At 38.9% G+C, this 21305-nt stretch overlaps 1 protein-coding gene across 11 annotated transcripts in view; it reads left to right on the forward strand.

The window, feature by feature from the left end:
- LOC121324552 (collagen alpha-1(XXIII) chain-like) overlaps positions 1 to 21305 on the forward strand; it is a 228763-nt gene that overhangs the window by 154014 nt on the left and 53444 nt on the right. For 9 of the 11 annotated variants that reach the window (XM_041266580.1, XM_041266584.1, XM_041266579.1 and 6 more), the window contains exons 4-5: positions 3300 to 3307; positions 4563 to 4589. In XM_041266580.1, the coding sequence (XP_041122514.1) occupies positions 3300 to 3307; positions 4563 to 4589 (35 nt within the window). The remainder of the gene's footprint in view (positions 1 to 3299; positions 3308 to 4562; positions 4590 to 21305) is intronic. The other 2 variants (XM_041266585.1, XM_041266590.1) reach the window with 1 other exon arrangement.

Genomic DNA, 21305 nt, shown 5'->3' on the forward strand with positions numbered 1-21305 from the left:
GGGAGACTGTAGATAGTCAGAACACTTAGGATATTACACAGGTAACACATTAAATATGTAAAAAATAGAGGGTATAAAATATCCTTAAATGTACCAAAAAAACACTGTACAGTTAACAACCTGGTTTTTGAAGTGGGTCCAATTTATTCTGTTAATTAAGAAATAATCCCAGACAAAGTACCTTTTCTAATGGACTATTTGATTAGCAGTAGTCAACAAGCAGTTATCTGACTCTGGGACAGTTTTGTGCCGTGCTCGGTTTTATTTTTAATACTCCCCACTCAAAGGCTACACAAAATGTGTGTATATAAGAAACAAGCCCCTGTTTCCAGTACAATGTACAGCATTGGTTCTCTGCTGTTTCTTAGTGTGTGTGCATAAAACCCCCAGTCTGTTTTCAATGAAGAAACAAACATGTAGAGTGCTACATTCACATGAGGTAATCAACTAATTCACAGCTTACAGCCAGAGAGTGCTACATTCACATGAGGTAATTAGCAAAGCCACTTAGTGATGCTGTATGCATTTGTGTTCAATATGGATGAATAGTCTTTAAAATAATTTTGAAATAGCATGTATTCTTTTCTTATGTCTTGTATTTAGAAACTAAATTATTTGTGACCACAGTGCTACCTGCACCAAGGAATATATATATATATATATATATACATATATATGTATATATATATAGTAGTTATCCTGTGCTAGACCGCACAGATCCTGTGAATTTCTTAAACACAAATTTATGCTTTAAAATCTTCCATTTATAGTGTGATTTTAGCTTTAAAACCCTCTTGATACATCATTTTCAACAAGATGCTTTAAACTCAACTCCACACTCCCAAGATGCATGTTTGTGTACATCATGCAATAAGGTCTATTTGTGCAATGAAGAAAAGGCCTTGCTGAGTACAGTGCTTCAACAGAGCGGAGTTAACCCCCAGGACAGGAATAGAACGCAGCCATCGCCACCACTTCACTGTGAAGTTAATGTTTAGAATTGGTTAATACAAAAACACAGGAATGTTTTCAATAGTTTTCAGCAGTTTAGGAAATTTGGCAACATCTTAAGGGAACTGCTGATTTGTGATCTAGAACAGTGTATATTTCGGTTAAAAGAAAAAGCTAAATCAAGGGACTTGGACTAGGATCGGAAATAGCTTTTCTATTATTATTGAAATGTAAGTTTTGTAAATAATAATTTCTTGAGCATTCCATCATAAATGTATTACCATCTTGTTTCACAAATACAACTGCACAACCATGCCTTTTGAAATATGATTGCAATCAGGTTAAAAGATGAAAAGAAACTACACATCATTTGTGACTGACAGGAAGATCTCTTGACAGGATCCCTGCTGGAATGGAGTAACATATGTATATATATATATATATATCTATATATATATATATTATATATATTATATTATACACACACACACACACACACGCTTTTTAAAATAATTTGAGTTTTACCAGTCTGCATATGGTATGTGAATATAAACAGGTCTATATGCTGTCTACACTCCTACAAGTACTTCCACAGAAGTCCCCATAGAAGGTTGTTGATACATCCAGTGAAAAATTCTCTGAAGCCCTCAGTGATGCAGTGTGTGAATAGATGCAGTGCTGGTACTCTTGTGTCTCTGAAGCCCTTAGTGATGCAGTATGTGAGTAGATGCAGTGGGCTCTTGTGTCTCTGAAGCCCTTAGTGACGCAGTATGTGAATAGATGCAGTGCTGGTACTCTTGTGTCTCTGAAGCCCTTAGTGATGCAGTATGTGAGTAGATGCAGTGGGCTCTTGTGTCTCTGAAGCCCTTAGTGATGCAGTATGTGAGTAGATGCAGTGGGCTCTTGTATCTCTGAAGCCCTTAACGATGCAGTGTGTGAGTAGATGCAGTGCTGGGGCTCCTGTGTCTCCTGATTGTCCAGGCAGTGCATCCTTCGACATTATTAGCTAAAGGCAAATTTTATGTTTTAAAATTAACTGCAACTGATTCCATATAGGAGAACACACAGCCATTTATTTATTTATGTTTTTATGCATTTACTTACATTTCAGTTGAATAAAAAAAGCAGTTTATAAAGTTTTTTTTTTTTTTTAAACAGGGTTTCCTACCACTTCTTATTAATCACACCCTTGTAATGTTTATCTACTTTTCTGTTTTGTGTTTCTGTTTCTGAACAGTTCTGTCTGCTTCCCAGAAATTAAAACAATGGAGAATTTCATTTTAATTTAATCCATTGACGCAAACCGTAGTAATAAAAATAGATGTACAGGGTGATTAGAAAGTAGGTTTACCACATCAATGACATGGTGTGCTGACCTTACTTTCTAATCACCCTCTACTCTTGGCAGTAAAGATAAATGTGGTAACTATTTCCAAGCCCTATGTAGCTACTGATGGTCTGTGTACAGTAAGTGCCTGAAGTCACTAGAACCTTTTGAAAAAACTGGGCAGACTGCAAACAGCCATGTTGCTTTTCCAATAGTGGAGTCAAAATGTCTGTCTCTTGTGAACGTGAAATCTTTGTAAGCTATAAAGAAATGTGGGTGAAGTCATCCAAGTGTTGTTGGATATGAGACTGAATGCTCAAATATGTTCATTTTTGTTAAACATTACACTATTGATTTCAACTAGAATGCTAGTCATGTGATGTAGTTCAGTTTTCTTTTACAAATCCACAGTTTTCATAGAGTTATTCAGCTTCAAAAAAGTCAGTTTGGCTTTGCTAAAATGTCATTAGAAACACACATTTAAACAACAAATGAAAATCTGTAACGACATTGCATTCTACTAAACGTTTACTGAGATTTATGGGAATCTTGCATGTTTTCAGATTTATTCAAAGACATTTGCATTGTAAACCGCTCTAAATTGATACTGTTTTGGAAAATGAATGTAACATTTCAAATCATTACAAAAGTGAAGTAATGATTAAATCCCTCCTGTCGCTGGAATTGTGGTCAGCAAAACAAGCGAGTGTCCTTCGCTGTGGAAGTCGCACCAAACACAGCAGTAGTGTATGATCGTTTAAACATCTATTGAACCTGAGATATAGCTTTATCCCTACTGTGTACAGTGTATGTATAATGTCATTGTCAAATAATAAACACAATCAAGTTTAAGTTCTTTTTTTCTAAAAGTTCAGTAATGATTTTTGCAGTAACAGCATTAAATGTTTTAGTCACATTTGTGGGTCACCTTTTTGTTTGTTCTACAAGCACCCTTTGATTTAAAATGCTATGATGTATATTTAAAAAGGTATTCATGAGTTCTTTTGTTTTTCTCTTTCAGGGCCTCCAGTAAGTACTGTGGATTCCCCTCGTGAACCGAATCCTGCAAACAGGGATGTTTTATTTACTGTCCTGGGCTGTTTCTTTTTAATGTTTTACTGTTTGGGAAGAAAATTGATACCAGATGATAGTTTCAGTTGTAGACCGATATTATTTTTAGTTTTGTTTTAGCCACTTCCCGATTATACCGTCGAGGAGTTTACACTGCACTGTGAGGCTACAATCACTTTATAAATAAGCAGCGCTCTAAGTGGGCAGAGGATACAGTAGGCCCTCTAGAATTTGTTAGAGCTGTCATTGTAAAAGCCTTCATCACTTCTTTTCCAATGACTACTGCATGAGATTGGTGTGTGAGTCATTGTAAATAACAAGTCTAGTGATTTTAAAGTAACAGTTTGATAATGAGGTTGGTTATTTTCTCTGTAGGACTTCTTTCCCATGATTACTGTAAGTGCATTATTTGCAGACATGGTATAAGATACTGTAGATGACAAGGAAGACGTTTTTGTTCATTTTTAAAGGTGTTGTAAATGTTCTAACTGGAAAGGGCTGCTCTGCTCTCTGCCCGCCCACAACACCAGAGCACCACCAGGGGCTTGTCAAGTACCTTCATAGAATTGTCGAAGTGAAAATAAGTGATGGCAGAAGTATAGTTTAAGCAAGTCTGCTAACCAGTGACATTTGTGAAAGACATGCCATTATTTGCCCTTTTCCTAAGGTTAGCAGTGGTACTAGACAACAGTTTGTGGGATTGGTATTAGAGCATGGTACGACATATATTAGTGATCTTAACTTCCGCATTCACACATCATTTTCTGTTTCAATTATCCCAACCTGTGACCTCAATAGAGCTCTCAGAATCATGTCTAACTCTTTAATAGTCATGTCTAATGCATTATTAGTCACAAGAGTGTAAATATGACCCTGTTCCCCTGAAGCCCCTTGTGGAAGTAAGAAATATTACATTTGTGTTGTGTGTGTTACTTCTTACTGATATAACGAAGTGTTAATGGTTACACTGTGTACCAGATGTATGTGGAGGTCATACATCTCCAGGATGTGGTGACTGAAATAGAAAGTGACACACATTGTAATGAATCTAAACCAGAATTATTGTTCTGATATTTCACCCCCAGTACTGGGAGCTCTTTAACATGGCTGCACGCTAACTTTACTTGTGTAATGGTGTGGTGGTTGTATTTATTTACTTGGAGTGCATGTTTTTAACCATTCTGTTGTTGTGTCCTTTATTTCATGCTTGTAGGGAACACCAGGACGAGATGGCTACCCGGTAAATAAGTACCTTAATATATCTCTGGCACCTTCATCTAAAGCCTTCTCTCTTCCACACACATTTCCCTATTTCTTTGTTTCCTACCTCCCGATTTGTTTCAAACTTTCAGTTTTCTTTTAATCCAGTTTTCATGTTTCAGTAGGGTTTTCCTGTTAAATATTATGAAAACAAATCCATTGCGGTATACCAGACCTTGAAGATGCTGCTTGTTACCTCCTACACTACTGCTGCGTGTTGGAGCAAAAGCAGGCCAGTATGTAGAGAAGCGTAGTGTCAAGCAGGTCCCAGCAGAGGAAGAGACACTATCTGAGCCCAGAGTAATGAAGCTATTATAAGACCATCGTTTAAATTGGTGGTAACTTTCAAAACTCTATGTTCAAGACAAATCATTGGAGAACTTCATGTCTCCGCTGTAGCACTGTTTATAGTGAGAAGGTTACTGTTGCATGTAATGGATAAACACTTATAAAAATGGAAGTGTGTCTCCCTTCACTTACATTGGCTGAGCATAAGCATCTGTACTAAATATACAGTGCATAATAGTCTTAATTATTTACATCTAGTTACATCAGGTAAAGTAGCCATTAATTACAGATGACGATGACTGTGTTCTTTCTACCTGATATCATTTGGATAGTTATATATTAAACCTTTCTCTCTAAAATGAATCCAACTTTGCTTGAGTTCAGGCAGGGAGGCAATTGCCAGTCAATCTCGTTGGAAGATGCCGTGTTTCCAATCCATTCACAAACACAGACTTCTGAAAATCAATTCTTGCAGGCGACTGAGAGAAGAGAATGTTGCTCATACTTATTTTTCAATCAGTTTTCCTTTCATGTGAGCTGGGGCTGTAGTTTGGCCTGGTACACTAATGCTCTGTTTGTGTGCGTGGTTACCATACATATCTGGTTGATCTATTTTTCTGCCAGATGGGATCACTCTACACAGAGGTCTCCCCGCATTGTTTTGCCTTGAAGTAAATAAAGATTGGGCTCTGTACAGTTATTCCCTCTAAATGGTTGGGCTGTGTGAAGGTTAGACCCTCACATTGTAGAACTTGCAATGGACTGCAAAGACTTTCCTTTAATTATTTATATCCTGTATTATCTGTGTCTAACAAGAGAAAGAAAAACATGTTTCACTTAACTGTTGCAAGGGTCCATAGGCCTGAAAAACAAAACAAATTTAAAGTAAATGTTCTGTACATATAGTTGTACTGGGAGGGTGCACACTTCCAGTGCATTGCAGTAACTGTTGCTGATATAGCTTTTTTAAAGAGAAACCAAAGTGATTTTCTTGCGCAATTGTTTGTATGCATGGTTTGGCCAAACAAAAGGAAGGCAGCCCCAGACTGAACCAAACTGCCAGTTAAAAAAAAAAAAAAAAAAAAAATATATATATATATATATATATATATATATATATATATATATATATATATATATATATATATATATATAATCAAAATGCCAGTTAAAAATTTATATATATATATATATATATATATATATATATATAACAGTATATATATATATATATATATATATAAAATATATATTTGTATTTTATATATATTGTATATATTTGGTCAAACCAAGTCAGGGGCCCCCGACGGGAAGGAAAACAAACCTGGACCCCTATCAAACCTCGGGTTGGAACCTCGTCTTATATCGTGGACGAAATCCACTTAAGATAAAATTACATTTAAGTGAAAAAAAAGCTTTTTTTTGTTTGTTTGCACCTTATTCTTTTATAAAAAAAAAAAAAAAAAAAAATTGTACAATTTTTTTTTTTCTTAAATATAATTTGGTTCTGCACCAAAGTGAAACTGCTCCTGAGTGTTTCCCTGCACAATAACACCAGCTGTTGGCTGCACTTTCCAACATTTGACAGTCGTGGGATGCATCAGTGGCTAGTAGGAGGCACTCTCAATTCCATCAGAGCAGAAAAGAAGTTGGAAAGCAGTGGAAAGAAGTCTGCAACAGGCCTGCAAAACAGAAGGGAGAGACCAGAGGAGTGTGACGAAGAAGCCATGGCAAGTGGGATTGCAGCTTCCCAAGCTGCAGTGCGACCAGTATCTGGCAGTGAGCGAGTGGTTACTAAACTAGCTTTTATGTTCAAAAGCTATCTTGAAGTCCAGACAGCCAGAGAAGAACGTATAGAGAAAGTGCCAAACAAGATGAACGATATAAATGTTTACAACACCAGTTTACACAGCTTCAAGAAGTACATCAAAGCCTTCACGCAGGATACCCTGAGAGCAGCAGTGATGGCAGGGGAGTAGAGGACACTGTTAAACAATGTTGGTCCAGGGGCTGAAGAGAGCCAAAACTGCTGAAATTAGAAGACTGATGACAGAGCACTTCCTAACCACCTTTGAGCGTATGGCTGTGACTTATGCATGGGAGAAGGCTAACTTGACCGTGAGGCTGATTCCACTTTTAACAGGAAAGGCCAGAAGCGTCTTTTGTGGCTATGCATCGTGATGCAACAATTGACTATGAGAAAGTGAAGGCTGCTATATTAAAAAAATATGAACTCAACATGGAGACCTACCAGCAATGGTTTAGAGCTTTGGAGGTCAAGGAGGGGGAGACCCCAAAAGAACTTTTTGTGCGGCTTAAAGAAATGTACGAGAAATGGATAAAACCAGACAGTAACACAGTGGAACAGATCGGTGAGACTATCATCCTGGGGGAGTTCTTGAAGATGAAGAACCCCAAGGTTGGCACATGGATTAAAGAGCATGACCCATTGACTGCCTTGGAGGTCACCTGTTTAGCAGATGTCCATCTCAGCTCGAAGATGAATGAAGGCCTACCGATACACCAGGGGATCCAATTTTGTTAAAAATCAGTTTCCACGCAATCAGCCTTTTAAATCTGCTAGGGAACAAGTAATCTGCCATCACTGTGGTCAGGAAGGTCACTATAGACCAGAATGCCCATTGAGAAAACCAAAGCCGTTAAACTTGTGCTATGTGACTAGACCTACTAAAACAGTTGAGAAAGAGAGTGGGTTTGAAAATTTACTGTCAGTCTCCCTTAATGGGAAATCTGTTCAGGCTCTCTTAGATACTGGTAGTTTCCAGACTCTGGTTTTGAGTAGTTTAGTACCTAGAAGGAGTTTTAATGAGGGAACCAGCATTAACATCCTCTGTGTGCATGGTGAAGAGAAAAGGTATCAAACAGCCGATGTGTACCTGGTTATTCAGGATCACACATTTTTAGTGACTGTGGGTGTAGTTGATGAATTGCCATACAGTGTAATTCTGGGCATACCTATACTTGGGGAATTGCTGGGAGTAGCTAAACCTTGTACTGTAGTAACTACTAGAGCACAGAGTAGGAAGCAGTTTGAGTCTCTGGATGAATTGCCATTTTATGATGCAGAGATTGAAACATAAGAATTAAGGCCTAAAAAGTTAAGGAATCAGAAATGCCAAGAAAAGTTCAGAGGAACAACTCTTAACTCGGAGTGAAACAATGAGTCAAATGCAACCTCCTATGTCTGAAGTGGGAAGTTTCAGACAACCTAGAATAGTTGCAGAGAGCTGATGTGTCTTTTGAAGTCTCTTTATACTAGATTGTCTAGTATTGAGGGGGAGCAGGGAGGCCATCGTTTAACTGATGCTTGGTTTGTTTTAATTAAGGGCCTATTGTACCGTCAGAGTAAGGAGGAAGAGCAATTGATCATTCCCAAAGCACAGAGAGGAAAGATTTATGTTGGGGCATACAATCCCATGGACAGGTCATTTGGGGAAGCAAAAAACACTTGCCCATATTACAAGTCACTTTTATTGGCCAGGCCTATATACAGAAGTTGTGGATTTTATTAAGTTTTGTCCTGAGTGTCAGATGTCATGTGCAAGGGGAAAGGTAACCAAGGCCTATCTCTCACCTCTTCCTATAATCCGTACACCATATGTGATTATGCAACTCATTATTCTGAGGCATTTCCTTTGCGGAATGTCAAAGCCAGGCTGATTGCATCGATACACTAGCTAGTTATTTTCAAGGGCAGGGATCCCAAGAGAAATTCTTGCGGATCAGGGCACAGATTTTAGATTGAAACTGTTACACCAGGTTTACAGGCTGATGGGTATTAAAAGTATTAAGACCACACCTTAACACCCTCAGACAAATGGCCTGGTTGAACGTTTTAATCGAACCCTGAAGTTCATGTCCAAGACAGGAGGAGATTGGGATCAGTGGATAGCATATCTTCTCTTTGCTTATAGAGAAGTCCCTCGTGCGTCAACTGGGTTTTTACCTTTTGAACTGTTGTATGGCAAACAGATGAGAGGGCCATTTGGATATCCTAAGTCAAGATATCCTGGGAGTCAAGCCCTGCGGAAGACCAAACTGTGGTCAGCTATGTTCTTCAAATGCATGACTGGCTACAAAAGATCATCATTGGCACAAGAAAACATGGAGCAAGTACAACAAACCCAGGCGGCCTGGTATGACACATCTGCACGTACCAGAGTGTTCCAGCGAGGTCAAGAGGTGCTACTGCTCCTGCCATCTCAAGAAAACAAGCTGTTGGCTAAATGGCAAGGTCTATATAAAGTCTTGCAGAAGATGGGCCTACTGACCTACAAGATTGCCAGACTGCCAAAAGACCAGGCAGATTTACCATGTTAACCTATTAAAAGCATGGTACAGCAGTCTGGAGCAACCTCAGCAGCATCTCTTTATTAGAGCTGTAGAGGAGAAGGAGGAAGATTGGACTGAGCAATACTTTCGTACAGATGATCAATCACATGACCCAGACCTGAGTCATTTAACAGCAGATCAACAGATTGAGATCAAGTTGTTTAATGCCTGGTTTGTTCCAAGAAATACCAGGTTACACTAAACTTGTGGATCGTTGGATCCCACTGAAGGACGTCAACCCCATCAGACAGCAGTTTTATCAGGTGCCTGAAAGGCTGATTCCAGTATTAAGGAAATTGGAAGCTATGAAGTCCTTGGGAGTCATCGAAGCTACCAGCAGTGAGTGGAGCAGCCCCATCGTACTCATTCCAAAGAAAGATGGAAGCCTCCGATTTTGCATTGATTTTCAGAAAGTGAATGCAATGTCTAAATTTGACCCCTGTCCTATGCCACAAATTGATGAGATGATTGAGAAGCTTGGGAGAGCCAAGTTCTTTACCACCGTGGACTTGTGCAAGGGATATTGGCAGGTTCCCTTAGCAGCAGATTCCCGAGAATATACAGCATTTCATACTCCTTTTGGGCACTGTCAATTCACGGTTTTGCCGTTTGGGCTGCATGGGGCCCCAGCAACTTTTCAAAGGCTCATGGATCGAGTTCAAGGCACTCAAGACTTTGCAGCAGCCTATCTGGACAATATGGTTTTTCACAGTACATCCTGGGAAGATCACTTGACACACTTAAGAGCCATGTTTAAGAGCATCAAAGAAGCTGGACTTATCATCAATTCTGCAAAGTGTGACATTGCCCAGAGGGAAGTCAAGTATCTTGGATACCATCTGAGTAATGGGGTCATCAAACCACAAGTGGCGAAGGTGGAGGCGGTTCAGAACTGTGATCCACGCAAGACCAAGAAGGAAGTGAGATCCTTCCTTGGCTTAATAGGATCGTACCGCAGGTTTTATCACTGATTTCTCCACTAGAGCAGCTGTCCTCACTGATCTGACCCGGAAGAGTGAACTGAACAAAATTAATTGGACAGAGTCCTGTGACCGAGCATTTAAAGATCTAAAGGAAGCTCTGTAGTGAACCTGTGTTACAGAGCCCAGACTTTTCTAAACTGTTTTGTTGCCCAAACAGATGCTTCCTATACAGGACTTGGAGCTGTATTGCTGCAGGGGGAGCGGGAAAACTTGAGGCCGGTGGTGTACATTAAACGCAAATTGTTTCCCAGAGAAACTTGGCATTCAACAGTTGAGAAGGAGTGCCTGCCGATCAAATGGGCCCTTGATTTGCCATGGTACTATCTCTGATCGGCCGTGAGTTTACAATGAAGACAGATCTTCGAGCATTGCAGTGGCTTGGGAAGATGAGACTCCAATGCTCATATCACTTGGTGGTACCTGGCAGTGCAACCCTTCCATTATAAAGTCAAGTACAGGCCTTGAGCCCAGAACCAATTTGTAGACATTCTCGTGTCCCTGTAGAACATGTGGAAGATGAAAGAGGGGGATATGTGAAGGTTAGGCCCTCACATTGTGGATCTTGCAATGGACTGCAAAGACTTTCCTTTAATTGTTTTTATCCTCTATTATCTGTGTCTAACAAGAGAAATAAACACTTTTCACTTACCTGTTGCGTAGGGTCCATAGGCCTGAAAAACAAAACAAATTTAAAATAAATGTTCTGTACATGTTGTACTGGGACGGTGCACAAATGATTTTAATTAAGTATCCCTCTGCTTGTTTAAAGCTGTAGTTTAACGCATATGCTTCTTCATGTTTATTTAGGTATTCATTGATTTTATATTTGATTTTTTAAATACGTTTGTATTTATAATTAAAATGTTTGGATTACTTCTCCATAACCACCTATGTAGTTAGTTCAGTCTAGGGGGAGGGGTTTTGCACAATATATATATATATATATATATATATATATATATATATATATATATATATATATATATATATATATATAGGCAGTTTGGTTCAGTCTGGGGCTGCCTTCCTTTTGTTTGGACCTGGGGATAGTTTGGAGCCAGTAATGATCTCAGTGTTGGAGCAGAGTATATCACCTGCTTCAGGTGAATTCGATTTGAATGTAAATTTAGTTTTTTGTTTTTTTGTTTGCTTGTGCCTAACCTTTTCTTTAAAAAAAATAAATAAATAAATAAAAAGTTAGGGTTTTTTTTTTTTGTTCTTAAATAAATATAATTTGGTTCTGCACCAAACTGAAACTGTTCCTGAGTGTTTCCCTGCACAGTAACACTGCACTTTTCAACAGGCTGCTTGCACAGCTGCCAGAGCGTAGTAGGGGTAGAAGGAAAGTTTCATCTGGCCTGTGCTGCAGTGCTGGATGCAGAGCTGCTGTAGTAGGGAAGTCTCCCCTGGATGCAGAGCTGCTGTAGTAGTGAGGTCTCCCCTGGCATCTGTCAGTCTGTTGCATAGCACAGCTGTGTAATGTTCTAAAGCTGTTCCTTTCAATAGAAATCTGTCAATTTTACTAAATATTTTATACCTAATATTCCATAGATAATACAGTGGCTCTCAAAAGTATTCACCCCCCCCCCTTGGACTTTTCCACATTTTATTGTGTTACAACATGGAATCAAAATGGATTTAATTAGGAGTTTTTTGCCACTGATCAACACAAAAAGTCCATAATGTAAAATTGAAAAATACAATCTACAAATTGTTCTAAATTAATTGCAAATACAAAACAGAAAATAATTGATTTGCATAAGTATTCACCCCCTTGAGTCAATAGGCATCTTTGGCAGCAATTACAGCCATGAATCTATTCGGATAAGTCTCTACCAGCTTTGCACATCTGGACACTGCAATTTTTGCCCATTCTTTGCAAAATTGCTCTGTACTTTGCTGCATTCATTTTGCCCTCTATCTTCACAAGCTTTCCAGGCCCTGACGCAGAGAAGCATCCCCATAGCTGATGCTGCCACCACCATGCTTCATGGTAGGGATGGCATTCTCAGAATGTGTGGTGTTAGGCTTGCGCCAAACATAGCGGTTAGCATTGAGGCCAAAAAGCTCTATTTTGGTCCCATCCAACCATAGAATCTTCTTCCACTTAGTCTCAGAGTCTCCCACATGCCTTCTGGCAAACTCTAGCTGAGATTTGATGTGAGGTGTGTGTTTTTTTTTTTGTTTTGTTTTTTTTTTTTCCCTAACAATGACTTTCTTTTTGCCACTCTCCCATAAAGGCCAGTTTTGTGAAGCACCCATGCCATATGCACAGTGTCTCCCAGCTCAGCCGTGGAAGACTGTAACTCCTTTAGAGTTTCTGTAGGCCTCTTGGTGGCCTCTCTGACCTAATGCCTTTCCCACCCGGATCCTCATTTTTTAGGACGGCCTGTTCTAGACAGATTCACAGTTGTGCCATATTCTCTCCATTTCTTAATAATGGACTCTACTGTGCTCTGGGGGATATTCAATGCCTTGGAAATGATTTTGTATCCTACCCCTGATTGATGCTTTTGAAGAACCTTATTCCGGATTTGCTTTGAATGTTCCTTTGTCGTCATGATGTCGTTTTTGTTAGGAAATGTACTAACCAACTGTGGGACCTCCTAGAGACAAGTGTATTTAACCTGAAATCATGTGAAACATATTAATTACACACAGATGGACTCCATTTAACTAATGATGTGACTTCTAAAGACAATTGATTGCATCAGAGCTTATTTAGGTGTGTCATAGCAAAGGGGATGAATACTTATGCAATCAATGATTTTCTGTTTTATATTTGTAATTTAATTTAGAACAATTTGTAGATTTTATTTTTGATTTTGACATTATGGACTTTTTTGTTGATCAGTGGCAAAAACCCCTAATTAAAGCCATTTTGATTCCATTTTGTATCACAGTAAAATGTGGAAAAGTCCAAGGGGGTGAATACTTTTGAGAGCCACTGTATCCTAGTAATGATTGACTAGAAAAAAATTGCAGCATACCACCAACAGCTGACTTACATTAACTTACAGAAAAAGCTACTATATTCATAATTTTTTCAGAACCGTGGCGTACCTGAATACAGAAGGATTCATATTTCTGATCTAAACCGTAGTGTATCTTAATACAGCGGGATTCATACACAGAGTTAAATGGTGGTGGTATTTAGATCTGCCACTGTTTAGATCATTAAAATAGACGTCAATAGGCTATGGCAGGGTTGCAAAGTGTTATATCCTGTGTGATGCACCAGTGAGCACGAAGAGGTTAAAAAGAATGACACAACATACACTTCAAAAACAAATGTAAATCAGTCTGTTTAATAAACAGTCTTGCATGGCATGTGAAATCACTATAGCCAGTCGGTAACAACAAACAAGCTGGGTGGAGCATGAGTTCCTATTGCAGTGTGGCACACCAGGGCGTTTTCAGTGTGTGTTTAACCTACAACACATCTGCGTCAGTTTAACTTATAACTCATACTTTATCAACCAACAGCATCACACTTTACCAGATTCCAATCAGAACGTTAAACAAGGGGCTTGGAGACGCAGTAATGAAATTGTTCCATGTAACCCAGAAGAGACTGGGGCCTGTGAGACCTTAACATGTTACAGAGCATATAGGAAACAGGGACAGTACAGCTGGCGTTAACACAATCCTGAAAAATGACATCTACAATCTGTAAGTGTGAATTAGTAAGACACTAAGCATTGCTGTCGGTACCCAGTTTTCTCTAGTATTCAGATCAGCAGAGAACGGTATCTGCACTGGCCTTCAGAATATTGTTAGCCTTGCCCTCTAGTGGCAAATGTGTGTAACAGAATCATTATTGATTTCTAGCTCTAGTATTATGATAATAGTAGCCTTAATGACAAGTGTAATATATTTATGGCTTCTGTTTTTCAGGTTTTATTAGTTGTATTTTTCTGTGCTTATTTTTTAGCTATTTTGGAGTTTTATGTAAGTCGTTTAACAGAACCCCATTAACAGAATAGCACAGCAGCCTGTTGCTGAATGATTTGATTAGAGAGACCGTGGAGGCAGCACATAACTTTATTTTTATTATCAAAATCCAGGACCTTTAAGGAAAGACCAAAGCTCCTGACAAAAAAAATCTATAACTATTGGACATGTAGATGCTGTCTTCGGTAGCGATTAAGTAGGTATTCTAAATACCCAACCTACCTCTCCGTTTTAAAGGTGTCGTTTCCCCATGCTCTCCCATTATTTTGGATCATGTATGGCAGGACTAGTGTTGGGGGACACTCCAAGTTCAGTAAAGAGATTTCTACTGCAGTATATATATCTCTGATATTAGCCTTTCTCCCAAGTGGCAACCCTGCTCTGTTAACCCACAGACAGATCAAGAATGACAGTGGTTGCTCTGCCTCCTGCTGTTTAGAGTCAGAAGGGCGGTCTTGGATGGCAGTGCGTTTCCACTGCTCATCACAGATCAGTTTCCATTAATCAGACGGCACGCTACAAAGCCTATTCTGTTAAACATCCAAAACCGCCCTGACAGTCTTGACTTTATGGAAAGACGGGTGATTTCTAAGGCTGCATATCATTTCAGCACAAACCTTTATTGAATTAGACATAGAACAATGCGTTGCATGTGAGGTTTCAAAGGGAGGCAGTGGGTTAGGGAGTTTGTCTTTGGCTCAACCCAAGGCAAGGCTCAGTCTACCTCACACTGTGATGGATATAACAAAGTATGTGGCAGTATTTTAAAAGTCTGCTTGCTCTGCAGAATGTATTCAGTGGTCAAAGTGTGATTTGTACAGTTTCTAGTGAGATCCTTTTGCGGCTGGAGTAGGCTTGCATTTCTTTCCTGAGGTTTATGCCATCGACTTTTAAAATATCCCCTTGGACAATTGAGTATAGATTTCCTCAGAGTTACTGTATCAGCGGGTCCTGCTGCAAGGTTTTTGAAATCTGTAAAGGAATAAATTATCAAACGTTCTTTAACTTGAAACATATCTGCTCTAAAAATGAACTCTCTTGACATTCTTTAACATGTTAAGGCCCAGTGACCAGAGAATGATTGTATACCTGCATTCCAAATTTTATAAGCAAGGAAGAACGACCAGAATTATTCCGAGCTTAAAAGGCATGTCATATGCAGACAGGCTAAAAGAATTGAATCTGTTCAGTCTTGAACAAAGAAGACTACGTGGCGACCTAATTCAAGCATTCTAAATTCTAAAAGGTTTTGACAGTGTCGACCCAAGGGACTTTTTCAGCCTGAGAAAAGAAACAAGGACCAGGGGTCACAAATGGAGATTAGACAAAGGGGCATTCAGAACAGAAAATAGGAGGCACTTTTTTACACAGAGGATTGTGAGGGTCTGGAATCAACTCCCCAGTAATGTTGTTGAAGCTGACACCCTGGGATCCTTCAAGAAGCTGCTTGATGAGATTTTGGGATCAATAAGCTACTAACAACCAAACGAGCAAGATGGGCCGAATGGCCTCCTCTCATTTGTAAACGTTCTTATGTTCTTAAACAAAATTACATCCTTGCAGGAAGCAATAATGCAGCAATATCACTGCTAACAAACAGCTAACAAAACTTTATATATAAATATTATTTTCTATGAATCTCAGACTTTGAGTAATAGAAAGTGATGGGTAGCCTAAGTAGTTGGAGATACATTTGAGTGTTTCCAATGGAAATGCTTGATCTTTTGTGAGTTTATTTGTAATAGAGTACAGCTGTCTCCAGTAACTGACTTGTCTTTGTATGATCACAAGAGCATGTGCACTATTTAATACCAGGACTTGGCAGCAGAGTTTACAGTTGTGTAAACTTTGTCAAGCACAGCTCTGTCTGTGAAGTTTTACATTAAATAGTCTGTATCGCATTTTGACCTGCTTGCTTGGCAAACCTGTTTTTTTTTCTTTATTTAGTGTGCAAGCAAAGCATAAGGTTGGATCAGTAAGTGATTAGCGTGATATTACACAACTTGATTATGCTTGATTATTTATTGTACTCAAAGTAACTCGCAACTAATGTGAGTTAACATGATAATCGTACTTATTGTACAAATTTTTTTGCCAAATATTGCTAATTGACGATGTCGTTATCATGCAGCACCAGCAATGCATGAAAGTGAGTCAGCTCGTTCAACACACCAGATTGATACAGGGTGAATGAAAGAGAACTAACACCACAGCACACCAGTCAGGTATGCCTAAATCTAGTGGCGTGCCATGACAAAATCTGCTGGGGCAGACATCCTGTACCCCTTTCACACAGACAAGTTATGATGGCTCAGAACCAGCACTGATGTGGCATTTTGGTCTGTGTGAATTACCTGTGTCATCTCAGAGCTGTCCTATTTTATGCCGTCTCCTGAAGCACCTCGCGAGGTGGTTCAGAGATGGCACTGGACCGTCTTAACTGTAACCAGTGCTGTTCCATGTCATCTTTTCTGTACTGAACAAAAGCAGTGTCATTTTTTTAATTGACAGCTAACGGTAAGCCATGGATACCTTTCATAATTTGAATGTTGGAAGTGGCGAGTATATCCCTTCCCTTTCTGTGTCAGTTGGGGTTTTTGTGGTATACCTCCCAATTTTTCGAAGAAAGTTGAAAATCGATTCATAACTAAATTTTGACATTTAAAAAAATAAAATAAAACTTTTAAAGTAATTCAAAATATTACTTCGAAGTCCTCAATATCATTTTTAATAACGGTCTCTAATAAGCAATACCGTGGGAAAATTATCCTATTTTTCTCCCACCTCTGCTCGCTAATGATTGGACAGCTGCAAAAAATGGCTGATCTTTGACTTTCCCATTGGTTAAACTTTCTCAAGACCTTGAGCTGAGGCAGAGAATACCTTCAACTGTTTGTCCAGCCTCCGCTCACTTATGATAGGCCTGCCGCGGAGGAAATGCTGATCATCTATTGGTTGATCCCAACACAGGCCCTTCAGGAAAAAAAGATTAGAGAATGTTTCACAACATGTAAGCGAGCACTGTAAATAGACTGCTGTCAACGGTTTTAGTTGGCGCTGTCTGGTCAGCAGAGAATACCTGGAAGGCCCTGGTGGTATGCCCCTGCTTAAATCTATTTTCCTGTTTCAGTACTGGAGCAATATATTGAGTAATCTTTCTGAAAGGGTTACAGTTAAGTTCAGCATGTTGCTCTCATGATACTGTATGACATAGCACACATTACCGAATGGGCCTCTACCGAAGCACATGCTGTTAATGTTAACGGATACTTTTGGCTACAAAACAAAACTGTGATGAAGTATGTTTATTTCTGCGATTTTGTTCATTCTCGTAATTGGAACCAGTACACTGATTAGGGCTTTTGCTGGGAGATTTGTCTACTTGAGTTTTACCTTGTAACTTGCACCAACTTTCAAAGGAAAGTATCCTTCACCTATTTGATTGGATAAAAAAAAGGACAGTACTAGGCTTACCACTATTTCTTCCATTTCAGACCATTCATCTGTATTGTAGTTGCCACAGTAATCATCCATGATATTCCAGTTATGAATCACCCTTAGTTTAATAGCAGTTCCTGAAAACCATCTTCATTGTTATGATTTATATCAAGTCTTATTATAACAGAAATCTTTTTGCCCAGTTTTCAGCCCAAACTGCACAAGATCTCTCATAACAAAGAGAAAGCCAACACACAGCATATTAATGTGGATTTAACTGGGAGACCAGGCAAAAATTCAGTGTTGGAGCAACAGAATTAAAACCCATGCAGAATCGAAACAAATCTAAACATATTTTAAAAATATATGTATTGTATTTTAAAGCAAACTGTGAGTAGTACAAAGTTGAATATACAAATCCAGTGTTCCATTCTGTACAGATTTAAATGAATTCGAGCAGGTGTATGCTTGTTGCCCTAGCTGGTAGTGTGCTCCTGCAGTCTGAAGTTCAGTCTGCATTCGAGTGTGACTGGCCCACTGTATTCGAAGCCAGGCTTGACTTGGTTGACAAAACTTTGGGATTCTGTGGAATTGTGTCAACCGCTATGTTTTTTTCACGTGCCACCACAAATCCAACATACTTTTCTTTAGGAACAAAAAAATATTTTTGTGGTCTCTGCTCCTGCTGCAAAGGGTGGTCCAGTTGAGCCAAAGTGCTTTTAGTGCATTGGTTTGGAAACATTGACTAAAATTTTATTTTCTTTTTTTCCATAATGAAGTGTCAAATGTGGAATAACAGTTCTGTACTGAGGGGCAAAGGGCAGCTGGGATGAGCCACTGGGAGAATGCTATAAGTGGTAATGTTATAAATTGTCTCAGTGGCATGAACCAGGATACAGTGCTGCAAATAGATGTCTTAGCGTTATCTGTTACAATTCACATACAAGAACCAATCAGTGTTAAACACTGTCCTCTAATACAACCACAGACTCCTTATGTTTGTAATAAAACACAGACACGATTCTTTGGTTTGTAATACAGGGTTATAGCGCACCGATTGTCTGTGTGAGTGGGGTCTGTACCGGTAGAAGTGAATGGGCAGAGTCTGAAACAAAGCCGGGGTCTGTTTACACTACGGGCCGATGTAACAAATACACACACACACACACACACACACTCTTGCAGTCCTATGACTATTATAAACTGCTTCATGATCAAGTTTTTAAAAATCCAGCTATTTATTTTTTCATCATTACCAACCTGTATGTAGTCAATTTTCCTTTTCATTGAAGTGGGAAAAGGTTGATAAAGATAATACTGTTAAATGCCTAAGGTGGTTGGCTGATTGTGATTGAATTTCAGTTGAATAGAATTCTGAGATGAACTGCAGGTGAACTGCGATGATGTGGAGAATACAGCATGTAAAAAACAGAAAGCAGCATGTTTGTCATGAATAGGGTTTCTTCATGGTGTCATGGAATACAGAAGGTCAAATGTGGGCTCTGATTGGTTGAAAGATGCTGAGCACTCTGTAGTTAAAACGTCATGATATCTCTTAGCACAGTTATTTTATCAAACTGAACCAAGAAGCACTATGCATCAAATCTAATAGTAACTAGTAGAAGCATCTGTGGCAGGGCATGCTAATTTGCAAGCAGCTGGCTTATTGTTTCACATGTGAAGGAAATAGAGTTCTGAAGTGTGTTTATACAGAGCAAGAACCTCTTCTCTTATATCCCTCTTACAATTCAAATGCCAATCTGTTTCTGGACAACAAGCAGTTATTCAAGTCACATAATAAATAAAAGGCTTAGACATATTTACACACATATCCAGCAACTAATGAACATGAGACATGTTAGTCCACAAAAGCTAAATATGTGGGGTTTTTTTGTTTTTTGTTTCTTTTAAAGTCTTCATATATTGCAGATAATCACCACCGACAATTATTTAAGAGCACAGGATTGTGCCCAATTGATTCGTGCTGGACCTAAATCTAAACCAGGAATAACTTTTAATAGAAAAAAGCATTTGACTATTTTCCCAGATGTTGGTGCTGTGCTTGTAATGTGTTTAAGACGTGCATTAGAGTTCTGAACCCACACAAGGAAGCTGTATTCAGAAGCACAGATTTAGATTCAATTTAAAAAGTTCTAATTTGTTGGCACAGTAATAGCTAGAAGCCTGTACATAAGTGTCTTGCTATGTCTAATGCAGTTTAGATATCAGGAAACATTGTTAGATAACCAGGTTTAGCATGTTTTTATAGTATCCTGTACCTTGCCTGCCTTCTGTCCCAGTTAAGATTCTAAATGTAGACAAACTGGGTTGTCAATGCAAGAGGGCGGGCCTGTGCGCAGACCAATAACCGAGCACCTTAACCACACTGCAAAGGAGCCAGGCTCATCTTGATGTGAAACTCTAGAGTTTTAAACCTCATCTCATCGACACAGAATTCATAAAGGTAGTACATCACTCATCATCAAGGTTTTCACCCTGATATCCTGGTCTATGGAATGCACTGAAAGCTGCATAAAACATTAGTAAAAACACATGAATTATTTTAGTGTAAAAATAAATGGAATTCCAATATGTCTGTTGTTATTTCATTTGTTTTATTGGTCTCGCATGTGCCCAGATTGTTTGGAAAGAGCTCATTATTTTCCATTTTAAGGAATGAAGTTCACAAACCGCTTCAAATGCAAACAGAATTGTCAATAACAGATGGGTATCATAATTAGAGGTTCTGATTTTTCCCAGATTTTATTTGAGTAGTGCCCAAAATACTGCAATAAATCACTCCCATTTTAGAGAAGGGTATTTGATTTGAGCCAACGTCACGAAACCTGTGTGACATGTGGCAGAAGATTTGATCGTTTCCATTTGTTTTTATGAGCAGCAGCTATAAAGCTGGTCGAGGCTATCAAAGAAAAGCCAGCATGCTGGATCTGACATAGTGATTTTAGAATTCTTGGAACTAAGTGTCATTCCGATATGTTCCAAGTGTATTTCTGATGGTTCTAAGAACAAATGTGCTATGATTGACATTAGACTTGCTGACTTGTCATGGATATCTCATCCCCAATCAGGCACATGCAATTGCATCTAGCACTTGTTACACATTAACAGATGGCACCATGTTTTGATGTACTCAGGTCATGGTGGGTGATTTATTTTGGTATTTTAGGCCTGGAAATCGTTGCCTTGACACTCTGTGAGGGTTTGGTTTGCACACAGCCCCCACCCTCATTAGTGTCATAGAAATGTTCATCTTTATCAGCATACTCTATTCATTCTAGAGTCTCTTTCACAAGCAGGTAGCTATATATTTAAGTTATTTCAAACTACATGTTCTTTGTGAAACAGAAAGTTGCTATTAACAATTGCAAAATGGGTTAATGGAGTTTTAAAAGGAGCTTGTGCTGAACAGCATGCCCTAGCATAACTGTTTCCATACCCAATCCCCATTATCCAAATAGAAATTCACTTTACAAAAACATAAGCAGTGTTCTGTGCTGACAGGATCATCATCTTCTTCTGTAAATCAAACTAATAAGCTGAAATCATGTAGCAGCAATGGGCTCTGTTCCGGATCATGTCTGCACGCTCTTTCTCTCCGTAGCCCTGAGCGCTGGTTATTAAAGAGGAGACCACAGCCTTCTGCAGCCAGGATTTAATTT

Source organism: Polyodon spathula, chromosome 12, assembly GCF_017654505.1.
Source record: "Polyodon spathula isolate WHYD16114869_AA chromosome 12, ASM1765450v1, whole genome shotgun sequence".
NCBI classification, from domain to species: Eukaryota; Metazoa; Chordata; class Actinopteri; order Acipenseriformes; family Polyodontidae; genus Polyodon; species Polyodon spathula.